The 14,494-nt window shown below is 47.1% G+C and overlaps 1 protein-coding gene and 1 long non-coding RNA gene across 2 annotated transcripts in view; both read left to right on the top strand.

Annotated features, from left to right (window-relative positions):
* The window catches only part of LOC138740712 (zinc finger protein 420-like), a 29,852-nt gene extending 25,094 nt beyond the window's left edge, over positions 1-4,758 (top strand). The window contains exon 3 of the mRNA XM_069893765.1: positions 1,851-4,758. Coding sequence (XP_069749866.1) covers positions 2,374-4,017 — 1,644 coding nt within the window. The 5' untranslated portion in view covers positions 1,851-2,373 and the 3' untranslated portion in view covers positions 4,018-4,758. The remainder of the gene's footprint in view (positions 1-1,850) is intronic.
* Positions 4,759-7,502: 2,744 nt separating this feature from the next.
* LOC138740828 (uncharacterized) lies at positions 7,503-14,004 on the top strand. The gene is made up of 2 exons (XR_011343176.1): positions 7,503-7,904; positions 11,351-14,004. It is a non-coding gene; the product is annotated as an uncharacterized lncRNA (long non-coding RNA).
* The last annotated feature ends 490 nt before the right edge of the window (positions 14,005-14,494 follow it).

The raw sequence follows: 14,494 nt of genomic DNA, 5'->3' as shown, positions 1-14,494 counted from the left end.
TGTTCCACAAAGCCATCCTTTAGGCATTCTATAAACTCTTTCTCCTAAGATCCTGCACCTTCCTGAAATTCCCAATCCCCTCACTGTCCACAACACCACCAACCTTTATGTCATCTGCAAATTTACTAATCCAATTTGCCACCCTATCATCTAAATCATTAATATATATGACAAACAGCAGTGGACCCAGTACTGATCCACAATTCACTGGCCTCCAATTTGACGAACAATTTTCCACCACTACTCTCTGGTGTCTTCCATCCACCATTGCTGAATCCATTTTGCTACTTCATCATTAATGCTTCCACCTTCCTTACTAACCTCTTATGGGGAACCTTGTCAAAAGCCTTACTAAAGTCCAAATAGACAACATCCACTGCCTTCCCATCATCAACCTTTTTAATAATCTCCTCGAAAAACTGTAAGATTTGTTAAACACGATCTACCATGTATAAAACCATGCTGACTACTCAGAATCAATCCCGGTACATACCATCCTTAAGAACACTTTCCATTAATTTACTCACTCTCGACATCAGACTTGCAGGCCTATAATTACCAGGTTTACTTTTTGAACCTTTTTTGAACAACGGATCAACTTAAGCCACCCTCCGGCACTTCCCCCATGGCCAGTGACATGTTAAATGTTTTTGTCAACACTCTCATTCATTGTCCACTAACCTCCCTCATGGTCCTAGAGAATATATTGTCAGGACCTGGAGATTTATCCACCTTGATCTTTTTTAATATATCCAACTCTATCTCCTCATTAATCCTTAAATTATCCATGAGCTCCCTACCATATTTCTTCACTTAATCTGGCTCAATATTCTTTTCCTCAGTGAACATTGAATAAAAAAATCATTTAAAATTTCTCCCATCATGGCTTCTCACGGAGCCTACCCGCCTCATCTTCAAGGGGTCCAATCTTATCCCTCACTATTCCTTTACTTTTAATTTACCTATAGAAACCCTTTGGATTTATTTTTACTTTCCCTGTCAAAGCAGCTTCATATCTCCTTTTAGCCTTTCTAATTTCTTTCTTAAGATTTTGTTATACTCCTTGTATTCCTCAAGCAATTCACCTATTCCCTGCTGATTATACCTGGGGCGGGTGGTGTTGAGGAAGATTGAGAAGGAAATGGCAGATGGAGTGCGGTGTCCAGACGTCCATGAACATACACTTTGGTGGAAGGAATGAAGGCACAGAGGGACTCGGGAGTTCTCATGTAAGACTCCCTAAAGGTGAACTTGCAACTGGAATCAGTGATAAGGAAGGCAAATGGAATGCTGCAATTCAGTTCCAGAGAGAGAAAATATAAAAGTAGGGATGTAATGAGGCTTTCTGAAGCATTGGTGAGAGCACAGTTTTGGTGTCCATATCAAAGGAAGGGTTATTGGAGAGGGGCCCAGAGGAGGTTTACAAGGATCCCTGGATTTTTCTATAAGGAGAATTCGAAGCTCTGGAATTGGACTTGCTGGGGTTTAGAAGAATGAGGGTGAGGTTTCATTGAAGCCCATGGAATACTGAAAGGCCTGGATATGGAAAGGATGTTTCCTGTGGTGGGGAAGTCTGTGACCAGAGGGCACAGCCTCGGAATACAAAACATCCCTTTAGAACAGAGAGGAGGCATTTCTTTACGCAGGTGGTGAATTTGTGGAATTTGTTGCCACAAATGGCTGTGGAGGCCAATTCATTGGGGATATTTAAGGTGGCGGTAGGAAGGGAATCAAGGGTTGGTGGGGGGAGAAGGCAGGAGAATGGGGTTGAAAAGGATAATAAATGGTATGGCGGGGTGAGTTTGATGGGCCGAATGGCCTAAACTGCGTATGATCTTTTTGTATTACAGTCAGCAACAGATATCGCATCCATGAACATTGCAGCATTGCGAGAGGTTTCCTCGGCTGGATTTTAAATCACTCCCTGAGTGTCGGATGCAACCCCAGCTCCTAGTGCCTGGCCATCACTCTCCCCATCTGCATTTCCACAGAGGAGGTTTGTTCGCTAACCACAAAGCTGCACACTAGGCAAAGGGTTCCACTGCCACCAATCTGAGTACCATGTATGCACCTCCTGGGGGAGTTGACATTTCATCCCGGGTAAGGCGCTTGTTGGGGACCGAAGGTGATTCAACATTGAATGCCAGGAACAGAGCACAGCATCGGGTCCAAGAACAGAGACAGAGGCTCCCGTAGTTCCGTAGCTTGCAACGCCTGGTTAGAGAATGCTTTTCCCTGGGTCCCAGCCTTGGTGTTGATTTAACCTGCTGCCCAGCCTACCGGGAGCCTCCATCGGGCTGAGAACATGCTGTGCGCCCCGGGGCAGGATTCCATTGATTTATTCCCTGGTCACACCCTCTTGTCCCAGCAGCGATGAACCCATTTCAGTGCTCCGTCTGCGGAAAGAACTTTAAAAGGTCAAGTCAGTTAATGAAACACCAGAAGGTCCACACTGGGGAGAGGCCCTTCACCTGCCCTGAGTGTGGCAAGGGCTTCACTGAGACCTCTAACCTCCGGAGGCACCAGCGGGGCCACACCGGGGAGAGGCCCTTCACCTGCCCCAAGTGCGGCAAGGGCTTCACCCAGACCTCTAACCTGCGGAGGCACCAGCGGGGTCACACCGGGGAGAGACCGTTCACCTGCTCTGAGTGCGGGAAAGGGTTCGTACGGTCCTCCCACCTGCTGAGACACTGGCAGTGTCACACTGGAGAAAAGCAGTTCGTTTGCCCCGAATGCAAGAAGACCTTCACCAGGCTGTCCAACCTTGAGATACACCGGCGGATGCACAAGGGGGAGATGATCTTTCCCTGCCCTGAGTGCGGCGAGAGATTCAGTGAGTCTCGCAACTTGAAGAGGCACCAGTGGGTCCACACTGGCGAGAGGCCCTTCACCTGCCCTGAGTGCGGCAAGGGCTTCAGCGATCGATCAAACATGCTGACCCACCAGAAGATTCACAGCAACGACAGGTCATTCATCTGCTCCAAGTGCGGGAAGGGCTTCATCCAGTCCTCCCACCTGCTCACCCACCAGCGGGTCCACACTGGTGAGGGGCAGTTTGCCTGCCCTGAGTGTGGGAAGGGCTTCACCCAGTCCTCCCACCTGCTGAGACACCAGCGGTTTCACACAGGGGAGAGGCCGTTCATCTGTCCCAAATGCGGAAAGGAGTTTGCCCAGTTGTCCGTCCTGCTAGCCCACCAGCGGATCCACTCGGGGGAGAGGCCTTTCACCTGCTTCAAGTGTGGCAAGGGCTTCACCAAGACCTCCAACTTGTTGAGGCACCAGCGGGTCCACACTGGGGAAAAGCCATTTGCCTGCCATGAGTGTGAGAAAGCCTTCACCAACAAGTCCAATCTTCAGATACACCAGCGGGTCCACACTGGGGAGAGGCCCTTCACCTGCATTGAGTGCGGTAAGGGCTTCACCCAGGCCTCCAACCTGCTGACTCACCAACGGATTCATACTGGGGAGAGGCCGTTCATCTGCCCCCAATGCGGAAAGGGTTTCGCCCAGTCTTCCCAACTGATGACCCACCAATGGGTCCATTCCGGTGAGAGGCCATTCGTCTGCCCCGAGTGTGGAAAGGGGGTTCCCCAGTCCTCCCACTGGCTGACCCACCAGCGAAAACACACCGCGGAGAGGTCATTCCTCTGCTCTGAGTGTGGGAAGGGCTTCACTCAGTCCTCCCACCTGCTCACCCATCAGCGAAAACACACTGGAGAGAAGCCATTCACATGCTCTGAGTGCGGGAAGGTGTTCACCCAGTCGTCCCACTTGCTGATCCACCAGCGGGAACACACCGGGGAGAGGCCCTTCATCTGCTCCGAGTGTGGGAAAGGCTTCACCCAGTCCTCCCACCTGCTGATCCACCAACGGGTCCACTCTGGGGAGAGGCCGTTTGTCTGCCCCGTGTGCAGGAAGGAGTTCACCCAGTCTTCTCACCTGCTGACCCACCAGCGAGGACACACCAAGGAGAGGCCATTCACCTGCTCCAAATGTGGGAAGAGTTCACTCAGTTGAGCAGCCTAGTGAAACACCAACATGTTCACAAATGAAATTTGCAGAGTGTGGAATATTTAAACTTCACTCATTCAAATACCAGGATGGACTGGAGTCTTGCAGTTATTGAGGCCACAAATCTAAACAGTTCTTGGTCTTGTTGCTATTTTTTCAATTTGTTTCCAGCTTCAAGTTTATTGTCACGTGTGCAAAGGTGCAGTGAGGAAGTTTGTTTTGGAGCAATCCAGCTGGACATCCCATACATAGTCCAGTAAATAAGTCACAGTGCAGGAGTGCAGTTACAGGGACAGATCAGTCAGTACAAGTCAAAAGCAGCATTATTTTACAAGTGTGAGGATCATTCAAGAGCCTGATAACATGGGAAAGAAACTGTCCTTGAATCTGGTGGGGTGTGATCTCTCACTGGTGAATCTTCTTCTCCAGGGGGTGGAGGGTAAAGGGAGTGTGTCTAGGAAGGGGGGAGTCTTTTAATATGTTGGTTGCTTTGGATGCTCTCTGTCAATGTTAGTGACTGATCATTTAAAAAAAACAACAAAACAGCACGGTTGATGACTCTCCGCCCCATGAAACCTGTGCTGCCCAATTAACCTACCATTTACAGGGGGAATGTACAGACTCCTTAAAGGATTCAAACCTGGGTCGTTGGTGCTATAATAACGTTTCGCTAACTGTGTCATCCAATAACAGGAATTGAATTTCATGTCCTGGATCTGTACCAAATAAAGAAGCTGTATTTGAAAATTGTCTCTCATCCCCTTGTATCTCTGTAATACACTCAATGTGGAGAACAAAGACAAGGCCATTCAGTTCAGCTGGGGCCACACTGGGAGCATCCTGGTATCTCCCCTCCTGTCTGTGTTTCTGCTCCATACCAGCCCCCAACCATCTCACTCTTCTGTTTTTTTCTCCTCTCTGTGTTCACTGAGCTTCCACTTCTTGACAGCTGCATGTTCACCTCAATGTAAGAAACAGGAGCAGGAGTGAGCCATCTGGCCCATTGAGCATGCTCTGCCATTCAATATCAAGGCTGATCTGTCCATGTACTCAGCTCCATTTACCCACCCGCTCCCTAAAACTCTTAATTCCCCATTCGGTTAAAAATCTGTCCATCTGTGTCCTAAATGCTTTCAACAAGGTAACATTCACTGCTCTCTTCAGGAGAACTGGACTCAGTCCTCTTCGAGGTCTCCATAGTGGAGAGAGTCAACAGGCCCTTTCATGCAAAGAAAAAGTCTGACTGTAAAGGCGGAGGTTTTCCGCCCTTACGTTAGGAGACTTACCTTCTTGAATGCACTGTAGCCGGCTCCAAGTTGCCGACTGCAGTCCCTCTCAGGAAGTATAATTGTCAGAGCGCTGCATTCTGCCGCCCCACATGAACTTACAGCGACTGGTCTTAACTAGGCGGATGGCTTCATGACCCATCTCCCCTCTCACCCCTCTCCCTCATGACCCTCTCAAGACCAGGGCGGCCGGCGGGGGCCATCAGGCAGCAGAAGCCTTTAGGTCAGGGGTGGTCCGCGGGGGCATCGGGCAGCAGGAGCCGTCAGGGCAGGGGCGGCCAGTGTGGCCTGTGACCTCCTCACTCGGCCACTTTGGCCTTCAGGGCTATTCTCTGCGGCTCAAAACTCGACAGAGTAATGGCCGTCTTCCCTACCCATAATCCCCCATGCAGCTAAAACTTCTGGGAAACGCAGGATTTCAGCTATGTGGGGGATTATGGGTAGGGAAGGCAGCCATTGCTCTGCCGTGTATTTATGACAGGTGGTACTACAACAACAGTTGCCCCTCCTCCATCGGATCTGGAGGGTGCTACGAGGCACCGCTCAAAATGAATGCGACACAGGAGCAACCTTTTAGAGGTACTCCATGAAAGGTTATTTTATGTTTTACCTCCGTGGTGGTATCTGGGCTCCAGGTGGAGGCCTGTGATGAAAGGGCCTAACATCTCAGGATTTGTCCTGGATTCTCCATGTTGATGCAATCATGAGAAGGCAGGTAAGCAGCTATACTTTATGAGGTGTGTGAGTATGTTACCGAAGACTCTCAGAAACTTCTACATGTGTACCGTGGAGGGTATTCTGGCTGGTAGCATTCACAGTCTGGTGATGTCTGTGTATTGCACTCGAACCTGGCATCTGCAGTTATTCTTAACTCCAAATAGATGGCATCAATATCAACCTCCAATTTTTCTAACTGTAGGAGTTTAGAAACAGTTATTATTTTAATTAAAGAAGTTTAAAAATGGTTATTATTTTAATTGTAGGAGTTTAGAGACAGTTATTATTTTAATGTTAGGAGTTCTGAAACAGTTATAGAAGGTAGAAAGAAAAAGCAAGAAAAAAGCCAAAATGTTCTTTGTGTAAAATGGCGCATGAAAAACAGCAGAACAGAGTAAACAAGATAACAGAGGAATTTAAGAAATATGCACGTACACACACAAAGAGCTTGTTTAATAGGGGGTGGGGAAAGGAGGTGTGAGTATGGGATAGGAGAAAGTTGGAGTCAGTCAAGAGTCAGGCAAATAGGGAAAAGTGCCAAACCAATCCAAGAAGGATAAATAAGAAAAATGTAAAGGGAGATTAATTGAAAAATGTATAAAAACAAAGAAGCTTCCCGCCCTCGGTGTACTTTCCCGAGATAGGGGGAGAGTACCCAACCTTGCAATGTTGTAAATGTAAATAAATGTTCTTTGTTCTCAACTTTTGTCTCGAGCATATTTTGTGAACGTGAAGGCACTTCTCACAACTTGGGGGCTCGTCTGGGATCACACTCCCTCCACTGACTGGTGCTTGTCTGAAAGGGGGTTGGTGAACCCCGGCTGATTTAGCCGGACTCCTGGTCATCGAGTGTCCGGCCAGTGGATGTAGCGAGTGATATCCGAGAAGAGAAGTTGAGAACAAAGGACGGGACAGCCGTGCGAGTGACGTGCTGGAAAGGCTTGACAGCCGAGTAAGACTGATTTATCCACCATGGGTGGGGGAGGAAGCAAAAAGAAAGGTCTGAGTATAGAACCGATTGATAGAATTCCCCCGGGAAGCCCATTGGGGAGGCAACTTTATCCACCATGGGTGGGGGAGGGAGCAAAAAGGTCTGAGAATAGGACTGATTGATAGAATTCCCCCAGGAAGCCCATTGGGGAGGCAACTTTATCCACCATGGGTGGGGGAGGGAGCAAAAAGAAAGATCTGAGAATAGGACCGAATGATAGAATTCCCCCGGGAAGCCCATTGGGGAGGCAATTGATGAATTGGGGTGCGGGAAAGACCCGCGGGAAAGATAAAAAGAAAATGATCCAGTACTGTTGCCACGAGTGGCCTGAGAATCCAATTAAGGGGTCTTCAGTATTTTGGCCAAAATACGGTTCAGATGAGGATTGGGTATGCCAGGCGTTGAATACTTGGCTTTATGAGCATAGACCCGAGGACTCCGAAAGTAGAGATTATGCTGCCTGCTGGTTGTAGAATTTGACCAGATGGTGATGAAATCAAGGGATCCGGTGAAATCTAAGGAACAGGAGCCTTTGGCTCCTCTTCCTGAAAATTGGGACTCCTTGCAGGCATTACCTCCACCATATCCTGAGCCGGCTCCTCCCTTGCCCTCTCCTCCCTGCCCACTTTATTCCTCCCCTTCCTATGTCTGCCACTCCAACCCCTCCGAGACTCATCAATGAAAATGAACGAGAAAACATGATAAGGACTAGGTTACAAGCTAAGGTTCTTCTGCCGCCTCTTACCCCCCCCAGGTATATAACCCAGACTGTACGGGATTATTAGAAGAGCAGTGTGGAAAAACTTCACGAAGAGAAAGCTGGGGAATTTGCTTTGGGTCCCAGACATCATAAGGAAGATCCAGTTCCATCAGGAGCCTGGGGACCGGACCCTTCTCAGGTGCAAATATTTCCCCTTCGCGAGGTACCCTTGGGAGGTCCAGGGGGTGGAATAGGCTTTGTAAATGTCCCCTTGACTAGCACAGAAGTGAGAAATTTTAAACGGGAAATGAAGTCTTTAATTGAAGATCCTCAAGCCTGAGCGGAGCAATTAGATCAGTTTCTGGGACCTAACATTTACACCTGGGATGAGTTAATGTCTATATTCAAAGCTTTATTTTCTTTAGATGAGAGAGGAATGATTAGACAAGCTGGAATTAGGGTGTGGGATCGGGAACACCAGGGAGGTCCAGGAGCAGTTGCTGGAGAGGACAAATTCCCTCTGGTCAATCCACACTGGGATAAGGGGACGGTAGATGGTCGCACCCGGATGGAAGAATACAGCGTGAACCTGATAAAGGGAGTGAGGGAGTCAGTACCAAAAGGACAGAATTTTAAGAAAGCATTCAAGGTTTCCCAGTGCCCAGAGGAAACCCCCTCGGCCTTTTTGACTAGACTGCGGGCAGCAATACAACAATATGGAGGATTGGATATAGTCACCAGTTGGGGAACAATTAGTTTTGACAGGATTTGTTACAAACTCAGCCCCAGATATACGAAAGAAACTTCAAAAGACTGAAAATTGGCATGAACAGGGATTATCCCAGCTCCTACAAATAGCCCAAAGGGCATATGTCTAAAGGAGTCAGGATAAGCAGAAAGGAAAGGCGAAGATATTAATGCAGGCGGTAAAGGAAGTCGTAAATGGGCAGCAGAGAAGTCAAAGACGCCGGACCAATGGTCTGGGCGGATGGATGGGAATGAGAGAAAGAGGAGGGCCAGGATTTGAAGAATGGGACGAACCCCAGGGTCCCCGACCACGAGCAGGGGCTCCAAGAGGTGGTCCCAACAAGGGATGGCAGACAGGGCCCAAGGTTTGTTACTATTGACATTTCAAGAAGGAATGCCCCCAGAGGGCCAGGGACACACGATCCTATGTCCTGATGGAGGAGGAAGATCAGGGGAGTCAGAGTTCTCTCGCAAAGAGTGCCGTGGGGCAGCATGGAGAACCATTGGTAAACTTAAGCATAGGACCCCACGAAGAAGATTTGATTTTTATGGTGGACTCGGGAGTTGCTCGTTCTAGTGTTTTAACTAAACCCAAGGGAACAGTTTTTAACAGGAGGGTGATTATTTCAGGGGTAGGGGGATCTAACTTTGATACAAATGGGGAGAAAAGTAATAAGGGGAGACATTCTACTGGTTCCCCAGGCAGGAGTCTGCCTGCTGGGACAGGATTTGCAGGATTTATTGGGTATTGGGACCCGGCCTCAAGGAAAGGGAATTGGGGTCCAGTTCTACACATTGACCCAAGAAGATCATGAGTTGATCGACCCCAAGGTGTGGGCCAAGAAGGGAAATAGAAGGGGGTTGGATGTTCCCCCACTTCGGGTCACGCTAAAAGACCCCAATCATATTGTCAGACGAAAGCAATATCCAATCCCAATGGAGGGAAGGAAGGGACTGCAACCCGTAATTGATCAATTATTATTGGATGGGTTACTTGAACCCTGTATGTCCCCCTTTAACACCCCAAAACTGCCAGTACGAAAACCAGAAAGTACTTATCGGCTGGTACAAGACCTACAAGAATTAAATAAGGTGATTTTGGCCCGATACCCCATTATGCCTAATCCTTATACAATTATGGGAAAAATAGATCCAAATAGTAAATGGTTTAGTGTGATGGACCTGAAAGACGCCTTTTGGGCTTGCCCTCTGGATGAGGGTAATAGGGACATGTTTGCCTTTGAATGGGAAAACCCGCATACTGGACGAAAGAACCAGTATCGCTGGACAGTTCTCCCGCAAGGCTCTACAGAGTCCCCTAATCTGTTTGGCCAGGTATTAGAACAAGTGTTGGAAGAAGCTCCAAAAAGATCAGACTGTCAACTAATACAATATGTAGATGATTTATTAATCACAGGAAAAGAACAGGAGGCTGTCAAACGGTGGATATGTTAAACTTTCTGGGAGAAAAGGGGCTGAGAGTAAGTGAGGCGAAATTGCAATTTGTGCAGCCAGAGGTAAAATACCTGGGCCATCTAATTAGTCAGGGGTGTTGGCGAATAAGCCCAGAGAGAATACGTGGCATTTTGTAGTTCCCACCTCCCAAGGATTCCTGAGAGCTCAGGAAGTTCCTTGGTCTGGTGGGATATCGCCGAATTTGGATACAAAATTATTCTAGTTTGGTAAAATTTTTGTATGATAAGTTAGCTGGCCTAGATAATTCTTTTGTTGTCTGGACAGAGGAAGAAATGGAGGGATTTAAGAGGATAAAGAGTTGTCTCGCCAAGGCTCCAGTGTTGGCATTACCTGATTTGAATAAACCATTTGAGTTATTTACTAATGCAAAGGATGGGGCAGCTACGGGTGTATTGACCCAGGAGCGAATGGGGCTCTGGCAACCAGTGGCGTTTTTGTCCAAAGTATTGGACCCAGTTTGCCGCGGATGGCCGGAGTGTGTCCAGGCTATTGCTGCCACCGCTGTCCTGGTAGAAGAGGGTCGAAAGATTACCTTTGGTGCACCCATGACTGTCCATACTCCGCACAACGTCCAAACTATTCTGTTACAGAGTGCGGGGAGGTGGTTGACTGATTTGAGAATGCTAAAATATGAGGCAATTTTGATGGACCGAGATGACCTGACGCTGGTTACTAATCGGGACCAGAACCCAGCTGCATTCTTAGTATCTTCGTCAAGTGAGACGGCCTATGATCAGCTGGAACATGAGTGCTTGGAAATGATAGATTTGCAGACTAAGATATGAAATGATCTAGGGGATGAGCCTCTATGTGAGGGAGAGAGATGGTTAATAGATGGTTCTTCTCATTGTATAGAAGGAACTCGTTACAGTGGATATGGCATAGTGGATGGAAAAGATGGTTCTGTTATCGAAGCTGGTCTGCTCAGACATGCGAATTATATGCGCTGTGTCGAGCCTTCCAGGGACTACAGGGGAAAGTAGGAACAATTTACACAGATTCTAAATATGCTTTTGGAGTTGTCCATACCTTTGGAAAAATTTGGAAGGAACTGGGGTTAATTACAGGAAAGGGCCAAAAATTAGTCCATGAAAATTTAATAATCAAATGTTTGGATGCTTTAATGCTGCCTAAGGAGATGGCCGTGGTCCATGTCCGGGGACATCAGGTAGGGGAAAGCCCTGAAGACTGAGGTAACAGACAGGCAGATGAGGGCGCAAAGGAGGCATCCATGGGAGTAAACTTCAGCTCACCCGCCTGTGTGCTGAGATAGGTCTCTCCTGGTTTAAATGTTTACCCCTGGCTTTGATTCGTATTCATACCGTTCTCTGTCGTGATATTGCCGTCTCCCCAAATGAAATGATGTTCGGCTCCCATACAGACCTCCCAATACCGGAGGCAAATGACCAATTTATATCTAAGTATCTGCAGGAACTTTCCACCACGTTGGCTGATCTGAGAAGAAGGGGGATTCTAGCACAGACGCCGCCTTTGGAATTCCCCATACATACCATTCAACCCGGTGGCTGGGTATTGATAAAGAGTTGGAAAGATGTCAAGTTGTCGCCAACCTGGGATGGACCTTTTTGTGTCCTTCTAGTTACAGATACTGCTGTACAAACACTTGAAAAAGGATGGACTCATGTCCAGAGGGCGAAATGTTATCACCAGTCCCTCGAGAATATCTCCACTGACCTAGAAGGCTCATATTGGCAGTCGGAGCGACATCCTAGCAATGAAAAATTTGATTTATGTATAATAATAATGTCCTTGTTTGTATTTTTCTTTATTTTCCTCATTTCTTTTGCCTCCACTCCGTCTTGCTCCCAATTTGTTAAGTCCTTTTGGAAGAGGGGCAGCACTTCGGGTAATGATGTTGAGCTTAGGGAGATTAAGTATTTTAAGAAGTGGATGGGGACGAAGGAGGGTTGTGTAGTCCCAAGAAAGAACGACAATTGTTCTTTTGCCTCTGAGACATATACCATTTTTCTAAGTCTAGGAGAGAGTTCTCCCCTAGGTAGGTCAAGAAATAGATTTTTCCTGTCCTGCCCCTCCCCCCCCCCCGGGACCCTTCTGTGCCTCCAAATTAGGCAAACCGGGAGACCCTCTAGTGAAGGAAGTGATTTCACTGCGGGCAGGTTCTAAGTATAGTGGTACCAACGTGATCACTGTTTTGCCACGAGTCTCAAAAGAACTTATACGAGAGGGCAAGAATACAAGCCAATAGGCATAGACTTGGAGATAACCTATGGGTTGATTTACGTCAACTTACCGTCCAGGAGCTTGGTGTTCGTAACTGTTGGATTTGTAGCGGCCCAACCCAGGATGGAACTTGGCCATGGAGAGGTGAGCCATTAGATGATCGTACACTTCTTGCCTCCAATCTTTCCACTAGCACTTCTGGTCGATCCCGTGAATCTTTGAAGTTGTAAAATCATCCACGAGGCTTTGAGTGCTTGGTAAAAGAACATGGCAGGTACCCAAAGGGCGATTTGGCTTGCCGGCGCTGGAATAATATCACTAGTGAAAATTGGGTTCCAACCCCGCCTACCGGCTTCCTGTCCCTTTCTAATCGATCAGATGTTCCCTGTGTACCCTCGGTTCCCATTAATGACACATCTGACCTTGCCGACGTTGAGTTTTGGAATTGCACTGGTTTCAACCCTTATCAGGCCATTCCTGCGCTGACATCCTTCTGGGAAGATTCTAGTCCTTCCGGCTATGCACCCGACAGCTTATATTGAATTTGTGGGAATATGTTTTATACATACCTTGAACCTGACTGGAGTGGGACTTGTTGTATTGCTATGATTCAACCACATTTCCATCTTCTTCCTCCAGATTCCGATGAACATATTTCCACTTGATTACATTCCCCCATACAACGCCGTTCAGCTGAGATCAGAAAATGGGGGGATGACTGGCCCCCTGAATGCATAATTTCATACTATGGACCGGCTATGTGGGCACAGGATGGTTCATGGGGGTACCAAACTCCAATTTACATGCTTAATTGTCTAATCTGTTTGCAGGCTGACCTAGAAGTAATTACTAACCAGACAGCTACTGCCTTAGATTTGTTGGCAGAGGAACAACAGCAAATCCGGGCTACCGTTTATCAGAACCGCCTAGCCCTGGACTATTTATTGGCTGCAGAAGGTGGTGTGTGTGGCAAGCTGAATCTCTCCAATTGCTGCCTTACAATTGATAATAATGGACAAGCTGTTAAAGATATCTCTTCAGGTATACGGAAACTCTCCCATGTGCCTGTGCAAACATGGCACCCCACCATTGGCTCATGGTTGTCTAAATGGTTTAGTGGCTCCTGGTCATGGATACATTTAGCACTTATCTTTTCTGCCTTTATACTTCTTGCCTTAATACTGATCCCTTACATCCTTCCTTGCCTCCAGTGTTTGGTTAGATGAGCCATTCGTCAAATCAGTCCCATTATGGTTCTGCAACAACAGGATTATGCTGAGGCGGCAGAGAACCTTCTGAAACTATGGGAAAAAGAAACCTCTATTATTTAGACAGGTTTGAAAGCGTAGCTCTTTTTAAGGGGTGGATTGTAGGAGTTTAGAAACAGTTATTATTTTAATTAAAGGAGTTTAGAAATGGTTATTATTTTAATTGCAGGAGTTTAGAAACAGTTATTATTTTAATGTTAGGAGTTCTGAAACAGTTATAGAAGGTAGAAAGAAAAAGCAAGAAAAAAGCTAAAATGTTCTTTGTGTAAAATGGCGCATGAGAAACAGCAGAACAGAGTAAACAAGATAACAGAGGAATTTAAGAAATATGCACATACACACACAAAGAGCTTGTTTAATAGGGGGTGGGGAAAGGAGGTGTGAGTACAGGATAGGAGAAAGTCGGAGTCAGTTAAGAGTCAGGCGAATAGGGAAAAGTGCCAAACCAATCCAAGAAGTATAAATGTAAGAAAAATGTAAGGGAGGTGAATTGAAAAATGTATAAAAACAAAGAAGCTTCCTGCCCTCGGTGTACTTTCCCGAGGTAGGGGGAGAGTACCCAACCTTGCAATGTTGTAAATGTAAATAAATGTTCTTTGTTCTCAACTTTTGTCTCAAGCATATTTTGTGAATGTGAAGGCACTTCTCACAATAACCCTCTCTTTTTACCATCCCTCTGACTTCCTTCCTCCCTCCCCCATTTCTTTCCCTGATCAGACAGCATCTTTTACAGCCCCCTGAACCTTTCCCATCACCTCTTGGCTCTTTATCCATTTGCTGATCTGTGCTCCTCCCCCCACCCCACTCTATTTGCATGTTTTCCTGATTTTGGGCATAATTAAGAAGGGCTCCCTTTCCATGGACGTGACGTGAACTGCTGAGTCCCTCCAGCACTTCATACATTGTCCTCATTATCCCTGTCTTAAATCTACTCCCCCGTATCTTGAGGCTCTGTCCCCAGTTCTGGTCTCAGCCGCCAGTGGAAACAACCTCCCTGCTTCTATCTTATCTATTCCTTCTGTGGAAAAGTGTTTCCTTTCACCACAAAGCCATTTGGCAGGGGTCTGCTCAGAACGTCCTGCAGAAACTGAGAGAT

Source organism: Narcine bancroftii, chromosome 1 (assembly GCF_036971445.1).
Source record: "Narcine bancroftii isolate sNarBan1 chromosome 1, sNarBan1.hap1, whole genome shotgun sequence".
Lineage (NCBI taxonomy): Eukaryota > Metazoa > Chordata > Chondrichthyes > Torpediniformes > Narcinidae > Narcine > Narcine bancroftii.
This window is presented reverse-complemented; position numbering and strand designations above follow the sequence as displayed.